Here is a 6951-nt window from a genome sequence, read left to right as displayed (position 1 = left end):
ACCTTTTGAGATAATGTGTGATGCTAGCGATTATGCAGTTGGAGCCGTTTTAGGACAAAGGAAAGATAAAAAATTACATGCCATTTATTATGCCAGTAGAACCCTAGATGTTGCCCAACTTAACTACGCAACAACTGAAAAAGAATTACTCGTTGTAGTTTTCGCTATAGACAAATTTATATCTTATCTAGTAGGAGCAAAAATTATAGTTTACACCGATCATGCTGCCATTCGTTACCTATTAAGTAAAAAAGATGCCAAGCCCAGGTTACTCCGATGGATTCTATTACTACAAGAGTTTGATTTAGATATAAGAGATAAAAAAGGCACTGAAAATGTAGTGGCCGATCACCTTTCTAGGCTAGAACATCTAAAACCAGAACTAGTACCCATAAATGATGATTTCGCCTATGATAGACTGATAGCTAAAGTAGAAACCATTGAAGATAATAACCTAGATCCTCATGAGCATCCCCAAAATTCCTTAGCAATAAGTAATGTACCCTCACTACAACAAACAAGACCTTAGACAGCGCTTTTTTTAGCCTTAGACAGCGCTTTAAAGCGCTGTCTAAACCTCCGCTGCTAAAGGTTTAGACAGCGCTTTTTTAAATCTTAAAAGCGCTGTCTAAGCCCCCCCCTTAGACAGCGCTTTGGCCAAAAGCGCTTTATAAGACCCTCCTATTTTAATTTTTTTAGGTATACCTTAGACAGCGCTTTTCAAAAAGCGCTGTCTAAGCCCCCCCCCCCTTAGACAGCGCTTTTGCCTAAAGCGCTTTCTAATCCCCCCCTTAGACAGCGCTTTTTACAAAAGCGCTGTCTAAGGTATACGAAAATTTTTGAAGCTTTTGTTTTAAACCACATTTTTTCCAGGTTTATAAACCAGAATTTCTACCTGTTTTCAACCAGATTTTGACAGACAATTATCACATTTTATATATGCCAATGGACAGGGTCAACACCTCTCCATTGGCCTTGAATTTGTAGCTTTCTTTTGCCAAAATTTGAAAGTTGTATGGCACTGATAAGCTGGATGCATGGTAGAATTAGACTCATCTTTCATGCTGAACCTCTCAACTGTAGAGTGTTTCTCAAACAATTTAGGCAAACTTTTCAAGCTTTAGATTATGAGTACTAGTACAAAAATGAACCAAGGTCTAAGAAACTAATAACAAAAACTTATAATTGAAAGTTCATGAGTGAAGGAAAAAATCATCATTTCATGAGTGAATAAATATCTGTTACAACAGAGTATTAAATATCAGTTGAGGAGTCCTCTAACTGTCAGTAGCTTTAACATCATGGTCTTTATTGTTCAACTTCTGTACAGGCTTCACCTCCGACATGCCCAGAAGAGCCCTTTTCTGTGTCTAGACGTATTAAAAGCCTTTCAAGCAATTCTTGGCAGTCCATTGCAGTAACCATCACTGACAACCTTGCCCTACCCCTCCAGCATCCGATGGCTATTGTTGACTCATCAACTTTGAGGGACTCTTTAGTAACTGTGTTCTCTGCAGAAAAGGAAAAATGCCAGTAATCAGATATATCGATGTCAACGGGATAGTTTAAACTTTTCTAGAGCATCACCTGGGATTATACATACCTTTACCCAGAACTATCACGCAACAGCCTGGCAATAGATTTTCTGCCTTTTTACCAAACTCGGCATCAGCAAAATCTGTAAATTTTACATCTTTGTCTTGCAGAAGATGCTTGAAGTCCACGGGAGAAGCCTGTATAATTTGCTTTGTTATGTATGGGAGAATAAGGGGCAATCCTTCAGATGATATCCTGAAAGCACATGGTGCATCGGTACCTTCTCGTGCTGTTTGTCTTTCCTATAAGATAAGGCAAGAACAGTTATTCACAAGTACTAGTAAAAACAAACTGAGACTTATATCTCAATCGGTCAAAGACTGACTCCTTGACCAGAAAACCACTTCCATTACAAGGACAAGTTTACAAACTACAAGGCCATGTCATTCAAATACTAATAGATTTATTCAACAGTGTAGATTGTGACAATTCCTTGTGGCGTGCATGCTATTTGTACTATGCTAGAATGACGCATAGAAAAATCAGGTTGGTAAAGCAGTTTTAAATACATAAACTATTATATCACCATATAATCCTTACAGAATATATGTCAAAATGAGATATGAAAGCTTGACTATATAATTCATATCCAATAAAACTATAAACAATTTGAGCCAAAAAAACAAGTGCTGAAATTCATTAAATGATCTATGATATGAAATACTAGTTTCTAACTCTAATAGAAGATACAAGGTATAATTAACATTGACTTGAATGTTTTTAAAAAATTTATACATTTCCCTTTCATTATTTAAACTCAAACTCTGACAGAATGCCTCCCAAACCCAGCGCCAACACCATATCTACCAACCAATGTATTTAGGCCTTCTAATGGTGAGATTACCCACAAATTATTACGACCTCTGGCCCTTTATAACCGACCAAATACATTTGATATTCAATGAATCTAAAAAACGAGTTGTCTCTTATATAGAAGAACGGAGGTAGTATTTATTTAAACCCGAAAAATGGATGACAAATAAAATAAGACAATCATGTAATATAAAAATTCTAACAAGACCAGCAATATCTCTAAATTGAGAATAAAGTATACTTACAAACATCTTCATGCCAACTGAGGTTATTTTCAGTTGCTGCCCAGCTGAAAAGTTCAACTCAAGAATATCCTTGACAAACTTGGAGACATAGTAAATTCTTTTCACGTGACTGGTATCACTGTTTCGTGTAATAAGGTGGCCATTGAATGGAAAACCCTCATCAATCCCATAAAAGTCCCTTATACTATTAATAATTGTGTCATCTTTAAAAAAGACGACAGGGTCAACACCTCTCCATTGGCCCTGCTAAGAGTAGTATGTGTTGTCAGTCTTGATTATGTAAGTCTCAAATGATAGAGTATTATGACATCAGGATACAGATTGAAAAATCCTATCAAAATAGCATGCATGAAAAAAGCAAAATTACATAATGCATCAATATTGAAAAGATTAAGCAGAACTGAACAGAAATTCAATAACAGAACCGTCAAAAACCACAGAACAGCCAAGGGTAGTGGCAACAGCAAAATAGCTACTGCTCAGAAGAATAACAAAAACACTGCTGGGGCACAGCACAACCACAAACAACCAGTTGCATGTGTTGAACAAAACACACAGCATCCACACACATTCTGTTTGAAGTTAGTACAGATAGGTTATTTTTATGGAAATAGAAGATTAACTATTCCAAATATTGAGTTTTTAACCAAGAATTTCCTATTTCATAACTGGCCACAATAATCATTACACGTGCACCTCAGTCCTAGGTAAACACAGAACAGGCAATCAAATGTAAGTCATCAAGAGCCATCAATCAAAAAATAAAAACCAACCATACATTACATACTACAAACCTGGCATGACCTATTTGATAAAGTCATACATCTAGCCATTTGAAACTCATCATAAGTGAAGAATTTTAAATTTATAAGCACACAAAAGCTATGAAAAGATGCATACAAGAAGCTCGCAATGTTTCAAAGACTAAACCGCGAGCCATTCAACCAGTAGAATTGTGAACTGCATTGTTTACACTTCGGCTATTTGACCGGATCAATCACACTTTCACCTAAGCTCAAGCTATTCAAAACCATGACCCAAAGATCTCACCCGTTCAAAAACATCGATATATAAAGCTTATTAAAGAATTAACTAACTAGCTATTAACAAGTTCAAACATACTAACTAAGCAAATTAATGCCTATTTGGATAAACAGTTAAACTAAAGAATGAAGATGTGGATGTCACAACAACATAGGTTTGATCTATATTCACACATATTCAGAAATTTAGGAATACCATAGTTGTTAACAACAAACACCATGACCATAAGCCAGGTGCAGTCTGTGGTTCCTGCTTTGAGCCTTCTTGGTTTCAAGAAAGGCGCGATTGGCAAGAGTATAAGTAAGGATGATAGATGACATACCCGTTTGCTTTCATCCATATCAGCTTTGTTGCCTACCAGTATCTTGTTAACATTGTCAGAAGCATGCTGCTCAATGTTACGAATCCAATTCCTGATATATGGACACAAGATGATATAAGACTATTTGCCATGTAGAAAAGAAATAAAAATACATTTGAAGCACATGATCTGGACACAGTAAAATAAGTTGTATTGTCATGTAAAAGAACTTAAAACACATTGCAAGCCAAATTGTCCAATTGAACTGTTGAATAATTGAATTGGCTGAATATAATGGGTGTTCTACTAAGACATTAAGATTTAAGTAAATCCGGATTTAAGGAGTGGAAATGATGAAAGAGGAATAGCATGCAACACGAGAGTGTGAGGAAGAGAAAATTACTGTTAAAAGAAGATTCGTCAGTAACGTCATATACAAGCAAAATACCCATGGCTCCACGGTAGTAAGCTGCAAAAGAGGGAATAATTTTTGTGACATAAGATCAACAATTTGCATATATTATGAAATGGTAGCAGAAGCCAATTGACACTTAAATTTGAACATTCTACAACAAAATCTTACGATAACAACAAAGGTCGTTTACATTAAGGTGGAATCAGCAACATAGATCAAATACCCCCATGATATCCCAAAATAAGCACATAAAAGCTATAAATTGTATTCAAAACAAACCTTATCTTGCCAAACTTTGAAAAAATGGTATGAGTAACAAGCATAGAAGGTTTAGAAGAAACCCTAGTCTCCGCGAACCACCGCGACGGCACACCACTAACAACAACCGTATCCGGTTCGCGCCTGGAACTCCGATTGACATTCCGAAGACCATTCCTCCATTTCACAACGTCGTTTTCATTCTTCTCACTCAAAAACGACAGGTCCCAGATGTGGAGTGTACCGTAAACGACGGGATCTTCGCGTTTACGCTTTTTGAGGTCTTTGTTGAAGCGTTTGAATTGAAGATCTTCTTCGGGGAGAGGAAAGGGAAGAGAATGAGAGGTTTGGAGAAAATCGAGTAAGGCTCGTTTGGTTTTCCATTCGTCGATTTGGTTTGTTATGGAGGATGAAGGTGTGGAAGGGTGTACGGTGAGGTTGAGTTTGATGCGTGGTAGGAGAGTGAGGTCTTTGTCTATTTCTAGGGTTGCTGTTGGGGGGATTAGGTTTAGATTTTCTTGCTCCTCCATTTTCATCTTCATGCTCATCACTCAGTCACTCGCTGACTAAACTGGTGTTATTTTCTTCTGCTACTTTTCTCTTACATCGTTAAAAATTAAAATCAGTTTAAACAGCGCTTTCATTAAATTTTTAGAACATTTTCCGTGTTTTATTTTTATTTTAACCTTAGACAGCGCTTTCTTTTAAAAGCGCTGTCTAAGATGCGCTGTTAAAAAAACCTTTTTGGCGTAGTGCCTGGTATGCAGACTTCGTCAATTACCTAGCTGCTGATATAGTACCCCCTGATCTTGACTACCACCGCAAGAAGAAATTCTTCCACGATGTGAGAAACTTCTATTGGGACGAACCGCTCCTTTTCAAAAGGGGTAAAGATGGCATTTTTCGCTGTTGCGTTCCAGAAGAGGTAAATAGTATTATCGAGCATTGTCATTCTGCACCTTATGGTGGACATGCGAGCACCTCTAAGACATACGCCAAGATTCTTCAAGCTGGCCTATTCTGGCCTACCATGTGGCTTGATGTCTATGCTTGCATTGTCAAATGTGATAGATGCCAACGCACTGGAAACATTTTAAGACGTGATGAAATGCCTCTAAGAAACATTCAGGAAGTAGAACTCTTTGACGTATGGGGTATAGATTTCATGGGACCTTTCCCACCATCCTTAGGAAACAGGTATATCTTAGTAGCTGTAGACTATGTGTCTAAGTGGATTGAAGTTATAGCTGCACCCACAAACGACACTAGGGTTGTAATCAAACTATTTAAAAACTATATATTCCCTAGATTTGGAACACCACGTTTAGTCATAAGCGATGGAGGATCACACTTCATATCAAGAATATTTGACAAACTTTTAAGAAAATATGGAGTTAAACATAGAGTAGCAACACCATACCATCCACAGACTAGTGGCCAAGTAGAAGTGTCCAATAGGGAGATAAAACAAATCCTAGAGAAAATTGTTTCTATTTCTAGGAGAGACTGGTCTCAAAAGCTTCAAGAAGCATTATGGGCCTATAAAACCGCTTTCAAAACCCCTATAGGAACTACTCCTTACCAACTAGTTTATGGAAAATCTTGTCACTTACCATTCGAGTTAGAGCATAAAGCCTATTGGGCCATTAAAACTTTGAATTTAGACTACCTAGCCGCTGGAGAAAAGCGTACCCTAGACATTCATAAATTAGAAGAACTTAGGCAATCGGCCTACGAGAATGCAAAAATATATAAAGAGAGGACAAAAGCCTATCATGATAAAAGAATAGTAAAGAAAAACTTCAATGTAGGCGATTTTGTTCTCCTTTTTAACACTAGGTTACGACTCTTCCCTGGAAAGCTACGTTCAAGATGGACTGGTCCTTTCGAAGTATCCAAGATTCTGAGATCCGGAGCCGTAGAAATCAAGAACGAAACCTGTAGTCCATTCATTGTAAATGGACAAAGACTGAAGCTCTACGAAGGAGGAGACATTCCAGCATACTACTCAAGCCACACCCTGATTGATCCACCAATCCCTACTACTACAGGTGTATAAATTCTAATCGTCAAGCTAATGACGTTAAACAAGCGCTGCGTGGGAGGCAACCCATGGTTTTGCTTTCATTTTACTTTTTCGCATTTATTTAATTTTATTTTTCTTTTATTTTTATTTTATTTTATCATATTTTGCATTGAGACTAAGATTTGAATGGTTTGCATTTTCAGGATCACTTTCTTAACTTTTACAGGATGCAGGATTTCGATGACATGCACGT

General features: G+C 37.2%; 2 protein-coding genes across 2 annotated transcripts; both read right to left on the bottom strand.

Moving 5' to 3' along the window:
- Window positions 1-1057: 1057 nt before the first annotated feature.
- Window positions 1058-2909, bottom strand: LOC127107090 (uncharacterized). The gene is made up of 3 exons (XM_051044366.1): window positions 2655-2909; window positions 1604-1838; window positions 1058-1511 (listed from the first exon to the last, which is right to left on the bottom strand). The coding sequence occupies exons 1-3, from the start codon at window positions 2664-2666 to the stop codon at window positions 1309-1311; spliced, it is 450 nt and encodes a 149-aa protein (XP_050900323.1). The 5' UTR covers window positions 2667-2909; the 3' UTR covers window positions 1058-1308.
- A 927-nt stretch (window positions 2910-3836) lies between these two features.
- LOC127107089 (uncharacterized) lies at window positions 3837-5254 on the bottom strand. Its single transcript, XM_051044365.1, has one exon. The coding sequence runs from the start codon at window positions 5218-5220 to the stop codon at window positions 4630-4632; it is 591 nt and encodes a 196-aa protein (XP_050900322.1). The 5' UTR covers window positions 5221-5254; the 3' UTR covers window positions 3837-4629.
- Between the last annotated feature and the right edge of the window lie 1697 nt (window positions 5255-6951).

The sequence above is a fragment of the Lathyrus oleraceus genome, chromosome 7 (assembly GCF_024323335.1).
Source record: "Lathyrus oleraceus cultivar Zhongwan6 chromosome 7, CAAS_Psat_ZW6_1.0, whole genome shotgun sequence".
NCBI lineage: Eukaryota > Viridiplantae > Streptophyta > Magnoliopsida > Fabales > Fabaceae > Lathyrus > Lathyrus oleraceus.
This window is presented reverse-complemented; position numbering and strand designations above follow the sequence as displayed.

Excerpts from the sequence above, each read along its gene's own strand:
- LOC127107090 (XM_051044366.1), bottom strand. Across the intron at positions 1,512-1,603 it reads CGTGATAGTTCTGGGTAAAG|AGAACACAGTTACTAAAGAG; the intron begins GTATGTATAATC and ends CCTTTTCTGCAG.
- LOC127107089 (XM_051044365.1), bottom strand. The coding sequence starts at position 5,220 with ATGAGCATGAAGATGAAAATGGAGGAGCAAGAAAATCTAAACCTAATC.